This window comes from Neofelis nebulosa, chromosome 9 (genome assembly GCF_028018385.1).
Source record: "Neofelis nebulosa isolate mNeoNeb1 chromosome 9, mNeoNeb1.pri, whole genome shotgun sequence".
In the NCBI taxonomy this organism is placed as follows: domain Eukaryota; kingdom Metazoa; phylum Chordata; class Mammalia; order Carnivora; family Felidae; genus Neofelis; species Neofelis nebulosa.
Genome location: NC_080790.1, coordinates 33,832,536 through 33,853,142, shown reverse-complemented (window position 1 = coordinate 33,853,142; position 20,607 = coordinate 33,832,536). Strand labels below are relative to the sequence as shown.

General features: G+C 38.2%; 1 protein-coding gene across 1 annotated transcript in view; it reads right to left on the bottom strand.

Annotated features, from left to right (window-relative positions):
- The window catches only part of LOC131486297 (polyadenylate-binding protein 2-like), a 189,478-nt gene extending 169,512 nt beyond the window's left edge, over positions 1–19,966 (bottom strand). Inside the window, exons 1-3 of the mRNA XM_058686382.1 lie at positions 19,952–19,966; positions 12,284–12,424; positions 1,758–1,905 (exon numbers count right to left, since the gene is read on the bottom strand). Coding sequence (XP_058542365.1) covers positions 1,758–1,905; positions 12,284–12,424; positions 19,952–19,966 — 304 coding nt within the window. The remainder of the gene's footprint in view (positions 1–1,757; positions 1,906–12,283; positions 12,425–19,951) is intronic.
- Between the last annotated feature and the right edge of the window lie 641 nt (positions 19,967–20,607).

The window sequence follows — 20,607 nt, the reverse complement described above, 5'->3', positions numbered from 1 at the left end:
TTGACTACAGTACAGTATTAGTAAACTCTTGTCATATATTGTATTTAATGTAACTGGCAATAAGGCAGCAGAGGAAAGGGTCTATATCTGCAGGTGGCCTGACCTCGAATGAAGCAAAGCATTTCTGAGCTTACTCTTGTATGAAAAAGCAAGGGACTGATCGTTAGGTGCTTTGAAGTGACAAAAAAACACTGGTGCCAGTTGTGGGCACCTTCCAACATTCTGAAAAATCCCTGATTTCTGCCAAAAACCATGCCTGAAACTGAGCATCCCAAGCATTGGAGACGATCACCCACAATCCTGCAGCAAGAGAGACAGAGAGAGAGAGAGAACCATTGGCTCAGTTGTAATCACGTGACATTCGGCATCATGTACTACTCGTATTGCAAGACATCACTCATTTATCAAGTTAAAATTTGTTAGAAACGTTTGCTTGTCTTGTGGAGCACTCTCAGAACAAGTTACTCACAATCCAAAGTTTTCCTATATTTATTTATTTTGAGAGTGCGCACATGAATGAGGGAGGGGCAGAGAGAGGAAGAGAGAGAGCATCCCAAGCAGGCTCTACCACACCAGCGAAGAGCTCATGCAGAGCAGAGCCCAATGCAGGCCCAAACCCAGGAACCGTGAGATCATAACCTGAGCCGAAACCAAGAGCCTGACGCTTAACTGACTGAGCCACCCAGGCACCCTGGGTTCTTTTCTTAAAAGTAAATTTTGGCAAATCTGATGTATTATGTTTGTACATAGGCTTATGTCAAACAGTTGAGGCACCAATGATGGGATGACTCATGAGATTGCTGTTATGAAATAGTCAACTTTCAGAAATCCGGACCAATTTAGAAGTAGTGGGGTGGAGTGGACTAGTGGAGGGTCTTAAATTAGATGACTGAAGTGTGAATTCTGGCCATGTTGTTTATTAAGTGTGTGACCTTGGACATGTAACCTCACGAAGCCTCACTCTCCTCGGTTATAACAAGGTACACAGCTCATGGTTGTGTTTTAACATTAATTTTAATAATTCCTGTAACACCACCGGTGTTCAGTAAGTTTTAGATCTGGTTAGAAATTGGGGTAGCCCATTAACTGGATGGAGCCACATAACCTGTTGATAAATGAAATTGCCTCTTGTTTTTCACCACCATAGACAACCCCCCACCCCTGGCAAGATAATAAGCACTCTCGATCCCATCTCTGGTAAGGTAGTCAAGTCTTATTCATAAGGAGTAAATTTGTCTCTCCTCAAGAGAATTAACTACCATTTTTATGTTTCTGGGTTGTAAAGGAGCCACTGACAGTTGATAGGAAGTTCTAAAACTTTTTGTGTCAGTGCTCATGAAGCCATTGAAACTGAATTGTCTGCAGGGAAAGGGGAGAGATGGATTCTTGTAGTTATGGGAACTAACAGCTGCACACCCAGAAGGTCGTATAAACAGGAAGGGCATGGTGGGACTTGTATTCTCTGAGGGAGGTTCCACAGTGGGTCCACCACCCAGATAGTGTGTGAAGGCATGTATGGAAAGACTGCTAGATCCATGGAAATTTCTAAAGAATGGTGCTGGATCTGAGAAGCAATCGAAGCACTTCTTCTGAGACAAAAGGCCTTAGGGCAGTGTGAGAACTGCCTTTGTCTTCTGTTATCCAGTCACAGTTGAGGGGACACAGGCTTGCCTGAGGTCAGTCTTTTCTGTCTGGAAGTTGTGCAGTCTTGTGCAAGTGGAAGAAATGCTCTGGGTCTGTCTTCAGGCTTTGGATACCACATGATTTGGCTATCCAATGAAGATGCCTCACTGAATCCCCCACCTTCAACTTAAGATCCCTTTGGGACCCTCGGGGAGAAGAGGGGGGAGTTTCTGTATTCCTGTCTCTTGAAGCCAGGGTGGGAGTACGTTCGGTGATTCCCAACTGGGAAGAGAAGAGAGTATACATTATCATTATAATCACCTCAGTATATTTCATAATTAATACTGTGGTTTTATCTTCTCAACAAGGGTGAGGAGAGTTTGATTACAAAGCTTTCACATTTGAACTCTCAGGAGGAGTTCAGCTCTCCGGTTTTTGAGAGTAGAAGTATTTTTTGTTGTTTTGCTTTTTGCTGAAAGATACTACACAGTTTTCATCCTTCATCTAAGATAATTTGAGGTAACTGTTGTTAATTTTTTGTACCCTGGGTTCCATCACATGAGTGGTAGTATCATTGACAATCCGCCAAGGAGGAAAACTCTGAACAGAAGAGAGGAAAGAAAAATAGATTCAAAATGAAAGGATGGGAGTCAGCCCTGTGGAGAAGTTAGGGAGAGATTGCCAGCTTTTACACTCTTTTAAAATTTTAAATGAATGTTTGTTTTTTGTTTTTGTTTTTGTTTTTTTCTGTTTCAGGTACATTGATTCTTTCCATGCCATCTGATTCACTTTCTTTTTTTTTAAGTTGATTTTATTTTGAGAGGGGGAGGGGCAGAAAGAGAGGGAGAAAGAGAATGCCAAGCAGGCTCTGCCCTGTCGTCTCAGAGCCCAGCACGGGGTACAAACCCATGAACTGTGAGACCGTGACCTGAGCCGAAATCAAGAGTCCAGCACATAACTGACTGAGCCACACAGGTGCCCTGATTCACTTTATAAAGAGCTTTTGGAAATCACTGTTTTACAGGTACCATTAACATCTTATAAGTTAGCTTGAATGGGAGACTACTGACAGAGCTGGGAGAACTGAAGTGACCATTGCTATAGAAATGTCGAAGGGTGGAAAACAATGCCCCTACGAGCAATGCGAGATCTTATCCTGTTCAATAGTTTTAAGGAAACGCAGATTTGAAACAGAAACCAACCTCCCAAGAAGTTGAGCTTATAAATTTTCCAGAGACTTGTGCCAATGTTTTACTATAGTCAGGGGTCTCCATTCATTGTGAGAGTTATTATGTATGACTTTATCCTGAGAGGGAAATGTAAGCAATTATTTCCATTTCACGAAGCAGTTACATTGTACCAAAAGTGCATGGATCAACAATATATTACACATAGAAGCCCATGTAATAATGTGTTACATGTTCTTTTAGTCGTTTTCAAAACACTTCATCTTGAAGCAGAAAAGATTGTTTTTCACTGAAAGAGATTAAGTGTGAAACAGAAATAGACTTATTAAATCTTAGCCAATAAATGCATTTGAAATTTCCATGAAGATCTGCTTTTATATAGTTTTTACTTCAGAATCGGTACCAGAGAAGTAGGAAACATATTTAACAAACATCTAGAATATTTTAAATAAGTCTGTGGTACAAATAGGAGTCGAACACTGTATTTTCTATTTAATCGCTAATATTCTACTCAGATTTATTGGCTATTTGAGGAAAAAAATTACTGCCCACCATGTACTTTTGTATACATTATCTCCTTGAATTTTCAGTATGTGCATGGGTGGTTAATTTTATTAAAAATCAGGAAGGTAAAATGAATTGACAAAAACCATTCAGTTAGGAAGTACCTGAGCTAGAATTTGGAATAAGTCCTACTCCTTTTTTCAAATGTCACAGTTTTTACATGTAGACACTTTTACTGTTCTATAGCTGATTTCTTTGCGAGGTGGTAATTACTTCACTCTGTGAGTAGATAGGAGTATGTATCGAGGACCTTGTCTGATACATCCTACCCTGCCTATCCACTTCCTCTGACTTCATTTTTTTTTAAGTGTATTTATTTGTTTTGAGAGAGAGGGAGAGAGAGAGAATGAGCAGGAAAGTGGCAGTGAGAGAGGTAAAGAGGGAGGGAGAGGTTCCACATTGTCAGCTCAGAGCCTGACATGGGACTTGAACTCATGAACTGGGAGATCATGACCTAAGCTGAAACCAAGAGTCAGATGCTCAACCAACTGAGCTGTCCAGATACCCTGACTTCAGTTTTTTTAATTTCTAAAAGAAGTCCATAGGAGTTTCTAGCCCATAAGAATTCACAGGTAATTCAGTGAAGTCACACATATAAAACACTTATGTTACATGTTATATCCTTCATGTTATACTTACTGTATTATACTATAGAAAGCATATATTAAGCACTTCAGAAGTGTTAGTTATATCAGAAACTATATGATATATACATTATGAAATATATACAAACATTTATGTGATCATATATATTTTTATATTTCATAAAATATATGCATATTGATTTTTAAAGTTCACACTGTAACCCTTATGTACAGAGAATATATAAACTTAAGGTGAGGGAATCTATAAATGACCTAACCTCAGTTCAATTATATATTGTTTCTTTGCTACCATTTTTCAGTGCCTCAGGGAATTCTCTCTTCCCTCTTCTTTCCCTAAGATGGGGTCACAGTGTGTAGAGAGAAGGAATCAGGGTTTGGCTCATTTACCTGTAAGGCAGGGAACAGGGATTAGGTGCTCTTGAAGGATGTCCTCTGTTTCTTTGATCAATGGGCACTGTCCATTGTGTGGTTGTGAGGTTTTTGGTATATGTGGCCAGGATACAACATAGCCTGGTTATTTTTAACTTGGGTCAAGAGGTATGACTCAACCACCATTAGTCTCAACCGCTATTATAGACTCTTGAAGTCTGTCTGGCAATTACTTGTATTTGATGATGATTTGGAAGTCTCACCAACAACCCTTGCTGCATAATCACTTCTTCACTGGAGTTTTCCAGCAGGATATGTGGACACCTTAGCTATCTCTCTTTTCTTCTTGGTCCATTTGGGACCCAAAAGGAGCTTGAAAGAGAGAGAGAGAGAGAGAAAAAGAAAGAAAGAAAGAAAGAAAGAAAGAAAGAAAGAAAGAAAGAAAGAAAGAAAGAAAGGAAAGAAAAGAGAAAAAGAGAGAAACCTTGACTGTGTGATACTACTTACTTTAATTGTCTGTGTTTGTAGCATAGGTTAGTATTAGAAGCCTGGTCAGGCTAATAAAACTAATTATATGTATATAAATTAGAGATAAATAGTTATGTGTAAAACTGTATATCTGTACATGAGAAGTAAATGATAGGAATTGAATGTTTTACATGTAAAACTTAAAGTGCCTAGATATAAAATATGAAATATATGCAAAATATCTATAAGATCAATAGAAAATAGAAATATAAAAAAAATAGAAAAATGCCAAGATAAATTAAAATAGACCTAAATATATGGCTTGTGGATTGTCCATGGATTATTGTGACTCAATGTTGTTAAGATATCCATTATCCCTGGGTGCCTGGGTGACTCAGTTGGTTAAGCATCTGACTTTGGCTCAGGTCATTATCTTGCAGTTCAGTTCTTGGGTTCGAGCCCCACATTGGGCTCTCTTCTGTCAGCATGGAGTCTGCTTCAGATCCTTTGTCCCCTTCTCTCTCTAACCCTCCCTGTCTGTCTGTCTGTCTCTATCTCTCTCAAATAATAAAAAATAAACTTAAAAAAAAAAGATTTCTGTTATCCCCTAGTCGATGTATGGATTCAATACAATCTCAGTTGAAACCCCAGGTGTTCTTTTAAAGATATTGGCACCGTTATTCTAAAATGTGCACTGAAGGGGCGCCTGGGTGGCGCAGTCGGTTAAGCGTCCGACTTCAGCCAGGTCACGATCTCGCGGTCCGTGAGTTCGAGCCCCGCGTCAGGCTCTGGGCTGATGGCTCGGAGCCTGGAGCCTGTTTCCGATTCTGTGTCTCCCTCTCTCTCTGCCCCTCCCCTGTTCATGCTCTGTCTCTCTCTGTCCCAAAAATAAATAAAAAACGTTGAAAAAAAATTTAAAAAAAAAAATAAAAAATAAAAAATAAAATGTGCACTGAAATGCAAAAACTTAAAAAACTAAAACAGTATTTTAAAATGATGGAAAAATTTGGAGAATTTATACTAACTGATTTCAATATCATATAAAGCTGCAGTGGTAAAGACAGTATGGTGTTTGTGTGAGGATAGACAAATAGATGGGTGGAGTATACAATCCAGAAGTAAACTCAAACATATATGACCATTTGATTTTTGACCAAGGTTCCAAATCAGTCAAAAAGGTTGGGGGGGGGGGGGGCGGAGTGCCTTAACATCTGGATATCCACATGGAAGGAAAATAAATTTTGCTTCTTACCCCATTCCAGACACAACAATTAATATGAGATGGAATGTACTTGTAAAAAATTATTTTAAAAATACTTACTTAAAAAATTTAGGAGAGTATTTTTGCTGCCTTGGAATAGGCAAAGATTTTTCCGATAAGACCTCATTTCACAAATGAGGAGTAACAAATAAGACCTCCTATAAATACAAATTTCTTGTTCATCAAAAGATGCCATTAAGAGAATGACAAAGTAGGGGCGCCTGGGTGGCTCAGTCGGTTGAGCATCCAACTTCGGCTCAGGTCATGATCTCACGGTTCATGGGTTCGAGCCCCACTTCGGGCTCTGTGCTGACAGCTCAGAGCCTGGAGCCTGCTTTGGATTCTGTGTCTCCCTCTCTCTCTGTCTCTCCCCCACTTGTGCCATGTCTCTGTCTCTCAAAAATAAATAAACATTTTTAAAAATTTAAAAATAAATAAATAAATAAATAAATAAATAAATAAATAAATAAATAACTGACAGGTAGTGGGCCAGATTTGGCCCACAGAGAGTAGTTTGCTAATCCTTGATCTAAGCAATTCATTGAAGTCCCCCTCTTAAATCGAGAAATCAAAATATTGGCCTATTAGATGTGTATGCTGGTGTCTTCTAACAGCTTTATCCACAACAGTCAAAATCTGGAAACAGCTCAACTGTCTATCAACAAGAGAAGTAGATAATAAAATACCACTTGACAATTAAAAAGAATGAAGTACTAATACGTGAAACTAACATGGAAGAAATTAGAAAACAAAAACAAATAAAAACCCTGGCGATGCCAAACGAAGGTGAATGAATTACCAACTCAGACACAGTTGGTTAGGATGTACAGTGACTAGAAATCATACGGTATCGGTAACAGTATACAATTTGTACAAACATATTAGAGCACAACTTGTAAATTTTCTTTCTTTTTTTTTTAATTTGAGACAGGAGAGAGAGACAGACAAAAAGCCTTCAACAGAAAAAAAAAACGGTAAAAATGTTCACATATTCGTGCAATGGAATACTAAGCAATATAGGGAACATACAAATTACTGATATCCTCCAACACCGATGAGGCTCCAACATTTTACTGAACAAGAGACTAGAGGCAAAAGAATACTACAAAACCCAAAATGCAGGAACAAACTAAATGTATGGTGATAGAAATGATTGCCCCTTGGGGCACCTGGGCGGCTCAGTCGGTTGAGTGTCTGACTCTTGGTTTCTTTCTTTTCTTTTCTTTTCTTTTTTTTTTTTAACTTTATTTGTTGTTGAGAGAGAGAGACAGAACGTGAGTGGGGTAGGGGCAGAGAGAGAGAGGGAGACACAGAATCCGAAGCAGGCTCCAGGCTCTGAGCTGTCGGCACAGAGCCGATGTGGGGCTCAAATTCACAAACTGCGAGATCATGACCTGGACGGAAGTTGGAGCTTACCGACTGAGTCGCCCACGCACCCCAGTACTATAGTGTATTTAAAAAATTTTTTTTTACTGTTTATTTATTTTTGAGAGGTGGGGGGGAGGCAGAAGGAGAAGGAAACACAATCTGAAGCCGGCTTCAGGCACCCAATGTGGGGCTCGAACCCGTGAACTGCGAGCTCATGACCTGAACCAGTCGGACGCTTAACCGACTGAGCCAGCCAGGCGCCCCCAACTCTTGGTTTCTGCCCAGTTTATGATCTCACAGCTTCTGGAATTGAGCCCTGCATCAGGCTCTGGGCTGATGGTGCAGAACCTGCTTGGGATGCTCTTTTTGCCCCTTGCCTGCTCGTGCTCTCTCTCTCTTTCTCAAAATAAATAAACACTTAAATGATTGCCTTTGCTAACATGGATATATTGACTACAATACAGAAAGAAACATTCAGGAGTAGTGGGAACGTTAGTTATAACTCTTGGTTTGGGTCGTGGTACAGAGGTGTATACAGTTGTCAAAACTCACAGAACTGAAACTGAAATTAATGATTGTATGACATGTAAATTATATATGTCTATTTTTAATAAACAAAGACAAAATGACAACAAAGACAAAATCATATAAATCACAAACATTGATTTATCACGAACATTTGACTTACTCAGGCAATGACTGTACTATATATGTTGCTGGGGCTGAAGGCCAGCCACTTCCTTATTTTGACTTCAGTCTATTTTATGTGCTTAAATGTCCTTATATGTCATCCACTTTTGTCTGGGTAGTGAACCACAAACTTACACGATACCATTATTCTGCTTCGTGGTTTACAAAGCACCTGCAGTTATTTCCTCACTCAATCCTTGATAGCGCAGTAGAGTATCCACATGGTTATTTTGCTGTTAAATTAAAAGTGGAAAGAAGCTGAAGGCTTTCTCTAAAACCCAGAAATTAGTAACTGGCAGAACTGAACTTGAGCCCTTCTCTTCTGACTCTAAAGTTTTGCTAGTATGGCTTGCACATTACCTATTCTGTAACTGACTGCCCGAGAACACATCCTGAATTTCTTTGGCTACTGAACGGCACGTGGCTGTGTTTCTGCAACCGAATTGCCTCTAGTTTATGGGGCTCATCTCCCAGTGACCCTTGTCAGCCACTTTCAAAGATCGCTAAGACATTGAGAATGGTATGATGTAACAGCAAAAGGAAACTTCACAGTGGCTTCCACACAGGAGAAGAGATCTGATGCATGTCGATAGGCATTAAGAACTAAGCAAAAAACATTCCGAAGAGACAACGATAGATAGGTGCAATCTATTTCATTTGAATTCTCAAATCAGTGGTGTATGGTGGGTGGCTGTTAAAAGAAGTTCTCATCCCAAAGTTAATGATCAGAGGTTGAACTTCAATATTTCATAGTATATATAAGATCTAGAGATGATGATGGCAGTATTTCTCTTCTAATGAAAAAAAAAAAAGTTATAACTGCCTGTGAAGACACGCCTTGCTCAGGTTGCGGCTTTCACCTTCAGCCGAGGACAGGAATGATAAATGGGTTTTGTTTGCCTGCCAACTCCCAGTTGCTTGGTAATGGCTGCCGGGATTACAATGATGAGAAGGAGTCATAATCTGTGATTGGGCTTCTAAACAGGCTCAGATATGAGAGCTTTGCAAACTGCATACTGCATTTCAGACATTCCTTAACTGTGGCCTTAGGAAATTTCCACTCGGTGAAGAGACTATGTTACGAAAGCAGCCCTCTCATTTTCTTTATCGTTTCTGGGCTTTTCCCCAGCCATATATCACCGAGAGCCAAATAATTGCAGATTAAGGGTCTTGAATGCCTACAAAATGAGAAGGTTTCAGGATAGACAATATATGTAGGTGTGCAGTGACAGAAACGAGGCAGGATCATGCAATGTCAAGGCAAGTCCAGTTTAGGCTAGATCTTTCTGGAATTCTCTTGTTATAGTAACGGCATCACACAGAGCTATCTACCTAATCACAAGCAAATACCTTATTCATTCCCTGAGACCTCTGTCTGTTCATCTAAGAAGTTTTCTCTAGTTCTATCTTAACATACCTTCTCTGGAACAAATAATAATAATAATAATAATAATAATAATAATAATAATAACAACAACACTACCATGGATATATATGGTATTTACAGTTTATGAAATACTTTAAATTCTTTTCTACTGTCTGATTTCTTTAAATAGCTGAAGGAGGTAGATCAATTGCATTCCCATTTCTAAGAGAAAAAAAAAAAAAAACCATGACCAAAAGTACAAGTAAGTCATCAGGAAACTGTTTTCTTTCTTAAATTCAGAGTGACTCTAGATCTCAGCTGTCTGACTTCCAAATCTTTAATATTTATTCCCAATTAATGAGCATGGGCAGCCATAGAATATATATAGATAACAGTGTATGCAAATATAAAATAACAGATATCCAGGTTAGGAATAAGCGAGGTTATATGCTCAATATATTAGGGAAGTTTAACATCATGCCACTGTGTCCACATTGTTTTGTTTTTCCAATAAGTTGAATAGTGGAATGTCTGACCCCAGTCATTTTAGGTCCATGAGTCCTAAAATGAAGCATGATCTTAGAATACTAACCACGTTTCAAGAAAAGGGAATGGTTCTTCCGATAGTCCCTTATTACATGTGCTGCTCTTAGGGTATAGGAAATCTAATGTCCGCACAACCAGTTGAAGTGTAAAACTGCACCGAGCTTTAAAGAACTGATTTTGAAAGATTTTTTTGTTCTTCTCTTTGGACTAAACATTTGTGCTGGTGTGATTTGCACAGCCTCGTTGTAAGTGCTGCACATCCTATATTTAACTCTGGACTAAAGCTTCTTTGTTCTGTTTAAATATACTCCCTGATCTCCACAAAGACTTACTGCAATGCAGTGGTAATTTGAGGTAATTGTGTCAGTGGAAAACAGGAAAATCTGTTTTTTTTCCCCCACTTATGGCAAACCAGTTTTCAATCCTCATATTTTTCAGATGTATTTGTGAAGATAAAAATGTTTTCTTGATATAGTTTCTAACCATCTTTCCTTTTTAAAGAACAGAAGATGAATAAAACACATATAGCTTTTTCAATTAGGTTTAAATCCTCTTTTTCATGTTCATTTCTTATGTAATTAGAGAGAATCAAAATATATAACACTCCAGAATTAAATGATATGCCAAGCGGGAAATTATGGTATAAATTGTAAAGAAAATTGTTCTTAACCTGAGATCGAGGGTCGAATTGTCACTTTCAGGACTGTCAGAATTTGTGCATAAGTTTGAGGGAATTGAGAATAGCCCAAATGATAAGAAAAAATTTTTTGTGGATGTGCATATGTAATAGCTCACAGTTGAACACTTCTTTTTTGTGTATCAGTTTTCCCTTAGTAACATAGTGTTTCTCCTTCTCATTTTATAGATGAAGAATCTAAGAGAAGGTGGAAAATGATTTGGACAGGACTCAGGCTCAGGACCCAGTTTTCTTAATTCCAGTTCTCTGCTCTTTCCACTACACTGGACATGCTCTCAAAACCACAGCAGCAGACTTCTATTTGAATCTGTTTCTTGTAATTTCAAAGACACAGAACGCTTCAGTTACCTACAACATATTCATGTGTGGATTTCAATGTTCTCTGTCATAATTTCCTTCCTGTCTTATGTGGCATTTGAGTCATGGACCAAGTAAGTAGAGTCAGCATTCAAACCCAAACAGCCTCATTTGGAAAGTCCTTATCTGGAAGTTTCTGGGTGAGAAACTGCCCTCTACTGGAATGCACTCATATATGGAGAATGTTCCAAGAGGACATGTTCCGGCAGCTATTTCTTGAGCTCCCACCTGAGACGTGGCATTGTGGTAGATATGGGGAGAAAGGGAGCTGGACTCTGCTGTCTCACTTGAGAATGGTCTTGAGCGTGCAGAGATACTATCAGATTTGCATTGCAGAAAATGAATCATGTCTGTATTTAGAGAACAGTCTGATGCATGCTGTAAAGCTGGGTGACCATTTAGGATAATATTGTACTAATCCAGGGGAAAGTAAGAAGCATAAAAGGGAGTGGAATGGTAGTGGGATGCAGGGAAGGGGGTGAATTTAGTAGATATTTTAAATATTGGAATAAGAAGGCCTTAATGGCCATCAGATCGATTGATGAGAGAGAGAATGAGGGGAAGTGGCTGGTGGAGGAGGGTGCCTGTATTTCTTACTTGAGCAAACAGGATAATGATGGCATCATAAAGAACTCAGGGGATAGTGAGACTTATGTATAAAATATGTGTAAAATATATATAATAAATTTTTATCTATCATGTATCTTTATATACTTTATATATTCAAACTTGGAATAATTTATTTTCCTCCGAAAGAGAACTAGTGAAAATTGAAAGGGTTTTGTGGAAAGACAAGGCTTTTGTTAGTTTGTTTACTTTTTGGACTAGGGCACTGTGGTCAGCACAGCTGCGATCTTGCATGGCAGAGAAATTTTCCACAGCTGAGGTTAGCTCTAACCAGTGTTTCAAGTGGATGAACTCTGTCCTGTCTCGCCGATGGTGAAATTTCCATGCCTGTCATATTGTGGTGTCTCATACAGCCAGTCAACTGGCCGCAGTTTATTCTATTGACCGAGAGCATTGGTAGCTTGAAATTGATTTGTTAACTTCATTCAGTGACTGCTAAGCATGCTCGGGATAGGACGTGAAGGGGAGTGTGTGGGGATCTCAGTATCCCACGTGATGGGCTGAAAACTTGGAATTCTTCCTGGCTTGTGCTCAGGGTGGCTCTCCACATGTTGCCTGAACAACCTCAGAACGTGTGCCGCTTTGCCTCTCCCTACGGTGAGGTGAGGGCAGCCGCGGCAGCTGAGTGGAGTGCCGTGGGTGCCCTTTCCATGGGGACAGGATGCCAGCGGTTTTGGGTATCTTGGTCTTAAGGGGCTAGAAGACACAAGTAAAAAACACTCCAATTACACAGAAATTTCAGGCAAAATTAACCCTTTGGCTTAAATTATGTTTTAAATAGGATTTAATGTCTGTTTTAAACATCTATTGCGGGGGAGGGGGGAAGGAACCATGAGAACCATGAGTAATACATTTTACAGCCACATCTGTCTTTACTAGGACATTTGTATCTAATGCTTGCAGCCACACTAATAAATACGCAGGCAATAAGGATTCAATGCTCCTTTTTAATGATAAGAACATAAAAAATTTAGAGTTTAATGACTTTCCCAGAGTCAACAGTGTAGGCCTGACCAAAGCACAAGTCTGATCATTCATGGCAAGAAATAGAAGCAGGGTGATTTTGCCCCTAGGGAGCATGTGGCAATGTCTGCAGACATTTTTGCTTGTCACAGATTGAGGCTATGGTGCTCCCGGCATCTAGATGGTAACAGGGATGTTTCTAAATATCCCACAATACTCTGGTTTCTCTTCAGATCACATAAATCTTTGACTAAATATCTTTTACTAAATATCCTACAATGCACAAAAAATATCTTGAGACATGTACACATGCATGTGCACACACATGCACACACACACACACACACACACACACACACACACACGAAGATTGTCCCAGTCCTAAATGTCAGAGTTCTGGGACTTTGGATTCAGGAAGGGAAAACTTAGATAAAAGGTTGTAGATAACTAGGGAGTTGATCTTAGGGAGTTTCCATCTGTCCCACATATTGCACCTTATGCAATTCCAGGAAAAAAAAAATCCTAGTAGATATGGAAATGGACCACTTAGCTACATGAAGAAATAGTAGAAGATGTATATTATTGTTTCCACATTCCAGGGTCAATGTTGGAAGAATATTCTATTTTATCATCATTACATATATTCTCACCTATTTTTCTGAAGATAATGAGGCTTATAGAGAATAAGAATGACCCAACAAAGTCTGTCAAAATTAGTTGACTCCAAGGAATAAAAAAGCATAGTATTTACATATACATTAAAATACATGCACACACATGCATACACATAAATGTGTACATATTCACATACATTAGCACATATATATGTGCATATAAACACATAACGATATTTACTAACATATATTTGGATAATTTATTTTCCAAACACATGCGCACATAGTCGACTCCACGACTCCACTCTTTCCCCAAAGATCGATTTATTAATCTGAAGCTATTATAATCATTTTAAGAATTCTCCCTGTATGAAACAAATTCCAGATTTGCAATATGAAGTTATTAAGAGGTTCATGATCTCTGAAATCACCCAGAAAAAAAATCCACAATTTCAGATCGAGAAGATGCCATCGACACGTGAAAATCAATTTTTCATAGAAAACATCAGAACATCCAGGTTATTAATTCTCAGAAATACTACATGTAAAACATAAAGAGAGTTTAAAAATCTAAACATAGCTTCAAATTTGCAGCATCTCCAAACAAGACTTTGGTATCACATTGTTAATTGTTAGCTGCAAAACAGCCTTACCCACTATAAATAGTTTTGTTTTTTGTTTTTTGTTTTTTTTAGTGTTGGTATTCTTAGATTGAAGTCATTGATTTTATAATTTCATAGGATTTCAGCAATTCAAAATATGCTCATCATTGGAATTCTAGTCAACATGCACAAAAGTAGCAGACTTGGAAAGGAATAGAGAGAAGGAGAGTTAGCAAAGGAAAGTTTGCAGCTCACATAAATAATCAGGAGGGACTATCAAGTGTTCTGGAAAATGGAGGCAAAAGGGACCTTGAAAGAGAATTGATACTGGGTACCTGTGCTGAGGCACCGTGGGGTACACAAACATGTAAGATATCGTTCCAGCGTTAGTGGAAGCCAATACAAATAGAAACAAGAGCTATTAAAAACCACAAGAAAATAATGATGTTTAAAGGCTGAGAATTATTTTCACAGTTAAACTGGCAAATAGTTTCATAGATGTATTAGTTGGCTCCTGAGTTAATCCTTAAAATTATACATTTATATTGAAATAGATAGTGAAACAAAGAGGGGTAGTTTTGTGTTTGTAGACTGTGATCAGGTCCTAAATGCTGTTTGTTTTTTTTTTTTTTAATTTTTTTTTTCAACGTTTTTTTTAAATTTATTTTTGGGACAGAGAGAGACAGAGCATGAACGGGGGAGGGGCAGAGAGAGAGGGAGACACAGAATCGGAAACAGGCTCCAGGCTCCGAGCCATCAGCCCAGAGCCTGACGCGGGGCTCGAACTCACAGACTGCGAGATCGTGACCTGGCTGAAGTCGGACGCTTAACCGACTGCGCCACCCAGGTGCCCCTGTTTTTTAAATCTTATTTATTTAGAAAAAATTTTTAAGTTTTATTAACTTGGAGAGAGAGAGAGAGAGAGAGAGAGAGAGAGAGAGAGAGAGAGAAAGCATGAGAAGGGAATGGGGCAGAAAGAGGGAGGAGAGATAGGGAGGGAAAGAATGTTAAACAGGCTCTGCACTGACAATGCACTGACAGCCCAATACAGGGCTCGAACTCACGAACTGTGCAGTCATGACCTGAGACGAAATCAGGAGTTGGATGCTTAACTGACTGAGCCACCGAAAGGCCCCTTAAATGCGATTGTTTTAATCCCACACACCACCTCCTGTTTTACCTCTCTACTGACTACCTCCCGTGTTACCTACAGGCCTCTTCATAACCCTGTACCCTCAGCATTTTCTCACTGTCCTCAAAATTGAAACTTCTTTAGGGCAACGCAACTGTCTTTTTCACTTTCATATTCCCAGATTATTATAACTATGATACAGTGTAGACAGTCTATAAAATTTGTTTGAAATTACGAAAATGAAAGCCCAGCACAAGCTCTAGACAAGGCTGAGGACTGTCTTTACTCTTCACAGGGGAAACTGTATGCAGAAATCTTCTGAGGCTGAGTGCAGAAACAGTCACATTAAAACAGTGAGTCACGTTCAGGAAAATATTTCTGTCTTTTTAAGAGCATGTAGGGGTTACATGTGAACACATTCTGCCCCTCTTACTCACTAAAAACACTGCAAATTCTGAGAAGGGATGTATATAAATTCAGAGACTGGGAAACATGAGTAATAATGCATCTATCTTTGGAAATGTTCTCTTTAACAGCACCTTATTTACTGCTTGCTCAGAGTAAGTGTACCAATTTGAGAATTGCACAAATGTACAAATATTCGCTGAAGGATTTCCTCTTTATGTAGAATCACCCTATGCAGATACTTTCTCCCCGCTCCTGCCCCTGTGAAATACAACCTAAGCACTTGGTTTTGATAATTTTAGGAAGAGAATCACCTGTCCTGTGTGAAACTTCATAGGTAATGAGGGAGCTAGACTTAATGGAGATGCCAACTGTCCCATATTCTGCTAGTTAGGACTTGGGGGGCATGTCTGTGTCCTTGAGACACCCTTTTGAGCTATACAACTCAGCATATGTTTAAATGACATTACAATGAACCTTACGTGACATACTTAAGACTTGAAGAAATCATCAGCAACCCAAAATCTAGCAACTCATCATGGGCTAGTAGAGATGGAACAGAGCAAGGAAGTAGCGTCCTAAGAGCAATGACAGAAAGTACCGATGTCCCTAATTGCTTTCATATGACTCTAGTGTCTGCAAATCCAAACTAAATTCCCCTTTAAGTTGGACCTTGAAAGTGGTAGTATAATCACAATAACAGAAAAGTGGGTAGAGCGAGCCAAGTGCACTGACAAGATGAACAAAAAGTGCACCCTTATTCAGTATCAATGACAATATTTAAAAGGAAACTGGCACATGATTAAGAATAACATCTGGCCCTTTGTAGGGGTTTAAAACAGACCCTGTTAGTTGCCTCCCATTATATATATACTCACCCTTTCTTCCTTATTAATAAGATCTTGATTGTATTCAGGGAAGCAGTGTTCTTGGATAAGTAGTCATTTCCTACCCTCCCTTGTTGGAGGGAGAGGCCATGAAACACAGTCTGACCAATGAGACATGTTCAGGTTTATAGCATTTTCCTCCCAGAGTTTGCTTCTTGAAAAGGGGGACTTGCACAGCTGGTAGAGTTTTAAACAAGCTCTTCCTAGGGGCGACTGGGTGGCTCAGTCGGTTGGGCATCCGACTTCGGCTCAGGTCATGATCTTGCGGTCCGTGAGTTCGAGCCCCGTGTCAGGCTCTGTGCTGACAGCTCAGAGCCTAGAGCCCGTTTCAGATTCTGTGTCTCCCTCTCTCTCTGACCCTCCCCTGTTCATGCTGTCTCTCCCTGTCTCAAAAATAAATAAATGTTAAAAAAAAAAAACTTAAAAAATAAATAAATAAATAAACAAGCTCCTCCTCCAATTAGCCCACTCCCCCTTCCAGATAATACACAATCTGTACAGTTTCCTTTCCAGATAATCTTCTCAAATAATTAATTTATATTTTCTTTTTCCAATCTCCCTACTTGTACTCTGTTTTAACACATTCCAATCAGGCTGTCACCCCTGCCACTCCAGCAAAATCTTTCTTCTCACAGTCACTAATGCTTTCCAATTGTCTATACGATGGATATTTTTTAGCCCTCCTATTAGCTGATCTGACATCAGCGTTTGAAACTCTTGATCATTTCATCCTTCTTTAAACACTTCCTTAATTTTCTTCCTTTGGGACACCACTTTCTCATTTGTTTTCCTCCAAATTTTCAAGTTTCTTTTTGTTTTCTACACAGGATCCTCCTCTATTCCTGAACTCTATATGTTGGAGTTGCTCACAGCTTGGACCTTGGAACTCCTCATTCTTTATACAGTCCTTTGGGTCACCTACAATTTCAAGTCTTTAAAACACCATCAATTCCCTGTGAACTCCTAAAATTTTATCTTTGGCCCAGATTACTTCACTGAGATCCAAATTCTCAGATTCTTGGCATTTCCATTTAAATCTCAAGCACTCATCTAAAATTTAACAAGTTCAAAACCAAAATGCTGATTTCCCTTAAACCTGCTCCTTCTCCACCTTAGGCAACTCCCTGGTTTCATTCGCCAGAGCCAAAATCTTCCACATCATGCTTTATAACTCTTTCATTTATACTCTTTCATTTCCCTCTACAGGAAAGCCAGAGCATTATCACACAGTGGAAGTCAAGTCACACCCCTTTTTGGCTCAAAGCAATCCAAATAACTACCCTTCACTAAGGGTAAAAGCCAAAATCTTGACATAGCCTCCTCAGCCCTACAGCACCTGTCATGAAGTTTCTACAATGTGCGACTTACTTTCTACTGCCATTGAGACTCGTTAGGCTCTATAGATTTGTGAAATACGAAATTATAATCATTTATTAAGCAAATTTCTTTCTGCCCATACCTTAATCAAATGTATTTTTATTATTTATCTTGTCTTTTCTTTCTGTTTGTTGGATATAAATATAAATATCAAAAAGTTAAGGAAATTCCATTTAATTAGAAACAATAGGAAATCTGTTCTGGAGACATGTTTCATGCCCAGTTGTGTGTATTTTATTGGCCTTTGATTTCTGCTTATACACACTGTGAAAACAATAACATTGCCGATATCTGTATTTTACCATCATTATCAATATGTGCTTACCAGCTCAGAGGTAATTCATACTAAGAATATTAAAACCATTACATATATACGATGTACATTTTGGAGCACAAATCAGTTTAACATTTTAATTCTTACTATTACAGATATCAAATGTTATAAACTTAACTGATGCAGTTTGGGTGATTATAAAATGAAATCACATGAATTCATTAGGTTATCAGATTCAAAGCCATTAAATGTTTCATTATCTACTTAATTCTCTTTCTCTAATTTCATGCCTACCAAGTGTCATTCTGATTATAATTTCCTTTTTGACGTAACTTATCTTTAGAATGACAGAAATGGATGTTGGTGAAGTTCCTGTGAAGATAATCTTAACAGTAATATTTTTTCATTAATATGATTGAATTGCCATTATGTTTCATGTTTATGCAAACCAATATTTGTAAATAAATGTTTTCCAGAGGTATTTCTATGATTGGTTACATCTACATCATTTCTAATATGAGGAGACATACCAATGGCACTGTAGCAATTACACAAGTAGTTAAATATTGATAAGCAATGTCATATTTTCTTAGGCTATGAAAATGCCTTTTTCCAAAATAAGATATCCATAAATATGCTTAACTGAACTGAGTTGAATAGCATAGTCTAAAGGATAACACTTGTACTTACATAATGATATGAAAAAAATTCCTGGAAAATATTGTAGTATTTCTTAATAATACCCTCCAAATATTGGTTACCTATTTTCACCAATAATATATTGTGTTTTTCTAGAGAGTAACATTAGGCTTACATTCTTGGCCTAAGAGGAAAAGCAGTATATCATATATGTACATGTGAGTAGTGACTGACACAATGCAGTAGCTTTCTTCATATTTCACGAGGAAGGTTTTAGCAGCTGTTTCTTCTAATACAAGAATGAAGTTACAATAACATACAATACTTAAAGTTTTATTACTTGTTTGAAAAAAGAAAAAAAACAATTCTAGCATTCTACCTGTTGCTAACGATAGTCTCAACTATAGATAGGAGATATATCCTCCAAAAAAGATTGCAGACCTACATTTGGGAATAAACTTAATGTGTGACTTTTCAGACTAGAAATGCTTTATCTGTGATCAGACATTACACGTGATCATTTTAAATTTTTTATGAAGTTTGATTTCCAGAGGCATTTTATTCTATAAAGGCCGAGTGATTTTTTTTTTTTTCTTTTAAGTGTGTTTGTGTGTATATTTCCCACCTACCCACCTCTAACCCCTCCTGCCTTTTAGGATTAAAGTGAGTGAATTCTGGTCTGGTTTTATTTTGTCTGAAAAGTACAAATGATTGAATTAAAATTGGTCTATATTTCTTACTATATTCTACATTTCTCTGTACACTTTGGTAGAATAAAAAGTTGACACAAAAATAAGATGAAAAGTCCTTTCTATCACAGGCAAATGAAAGACTACTATTTTTAACTTATTTTCAGAAATTGGAGAAAAAAATGTTTGAGACATTCAGTCAGAAGACCAAAACTTATTATAATTGTCTCCTTTTACTTTCCCCCCCCCCCTACTATGTTTCCTCTGATAGTATAATAGTGAATTTCATGTTGTTGAGTAATAATATAAAGTACGTAGGCTTGCAGCGCCTGGGTGACTCAGTTGGTTAAGCATCCGACTTCAGCTCAGGTCATGATCTCACAGGTCATGGGTTCAAGCCCCGCGTGGGGCTCTGTGCTGACAGCTCAGACCCTGGAGCCTGCTTCAGATCTGTGTCTCCCTCTCTCTCTCTCTCTGCCCCTCCCCTGCTCACGCCTGTCTCTCTTTCTCAAAAATAAACATTAAAGAAAAAGTATTTATAAAAAAAAGGTGCATAGGCTTTGTAATCAACAAAATAGGATTTGAATTTCATCTTTGTACTTAACTAATTCTGTAACCTCACACAAATTGACAGCACTTACCTTCATTTTCTTCATGTGTAAATATAAATAATAAGTACTGCCAGGATTTAATGAAATAGAATATTTATACTGTCGGGGTGCCTGGGTGGCTCAGTTGGTTAAGCATTCAACTCTTGATTTCTGTTCAGGTCATGATCTCATGGTTGGCAAGATTGAGTCCTGCATCGAGATCTATACAGTCAGCACAGAGCCTGCTTGGGATTCTGTCTCTCCCTCTCTCTGTGCCTCCCCTCCCCTCCCCCGAGAATAAATTTTAAAAAATTAAACCTTTATTCTTAAAAACGAATAAGGAATTTTCAGGTAAAAACAAAAGCTTAACAAATTTGTTGCCAGCACGTCTGCACTAAAGAAAACCCTAAAAAACATTCTTGACTGAAGGAAAATAATCCCATGGAAAAGAACTGAAAGGTAGGGGAGACTAAAAAGCAATGTAAAGGATAAATATCTACATAAATCTAACTAAATACTCACTTTGTAAACAAATAATATCTATCGAGTAAAATAAATGTAGAATTAAAAATGAATGGCAACAATAATACGAGGCGATAAAGGAGGAAAAGATTAAAGCATTCTAAGATTCTAACACTAGAAAGTGGTAAAGATACCAATTTGTATTAGACTCTAATAAGGCAAGGAGACATATTCTGGGGTAAATA